Source organism: Eimeria mitis, genomic scaffold (genome assembly GCF_000499745.2).
Source record: "Eimeria mitis Houghton genomic scaffold, Emh_scaff3968, whole genome shotgun sequence".
Lineage (NCBI taxonomy): Eukaryota > Apicomplexa > Conoidasida > Eucoccidiorida > Eimeriidae > Eimeria > Eimeria mitis.
The window spans coordinates 4,216-4,646 of NW_013572303.1; the positions used below are offsets into that span (position 1 = coordinate 4,216).

The following is a 431-nucleotide window of genomic DNA, read 5'->3' on the forward strand; positions in this document are numbered from 1 at the left end:
ATAATAAAAAGAAGTTATGCGGCCGTATGCTGTTGCTTCTATTATGGGCTCAAACAAGTGCTGCTGCTCTTTCTCTTCTTGCTGCTGCTGCTGTATCAGACGAAAGTCTATCACACCTCCTCCTGCTGCTGTTGCTGCTGCTGTTTTTTCCTGCTGCTGCTGCTGCTGCTGCTGCTGCTGCTGCTGCTGCTCCCAGGCATCCGGCATGCGTAGAGAGATACAGCCGTACTGCAGCAATGTATCTAACGAAGTATTTATTAATCTATCAACAAACTTTCTTATAAACTCTCGCCGCCGCTCTGCTGCTGCTGCACCCCCACCCCGGCTGTCTTCCGCCAGCAGCTCAGAGCTGTAGTACCCAGGGTTTGCAGCCAGACGCCTAAAAAAAAAAAAAAAAAAAAAAAAAAAAAAAAAAAAAAAAAAAAAAAAAA

The 431-nt window shown here is 45.7% G+C and overlaps 1 protein-coding gene across 1 annotated transcript in view; it reads right to left on the minus strand.

Annotated features, from left to right (window-relative positions):
* EMH_0071210 (activating signal cointegrator 1 complex subunit 3, putative) overlaps window positions 1-207 on the minus strand; it is a gene marked incomplete at both ends in the record, with an annotated part of 3,246 nt that extends 3,039 nt beyond the window's left edge. The window contains one exon of the mRNA XM_013499071.1: window positions 56-207. Within this exon, the coding sequence (XP_013354525.1) occupies window positions 56-207 (152 nt within the window). The remainder of the gene's footprint in view (window positions 1-55) is intronic.
* Between the last annotated feature and the right edge of the window lie 224 nt (window positions 208-431).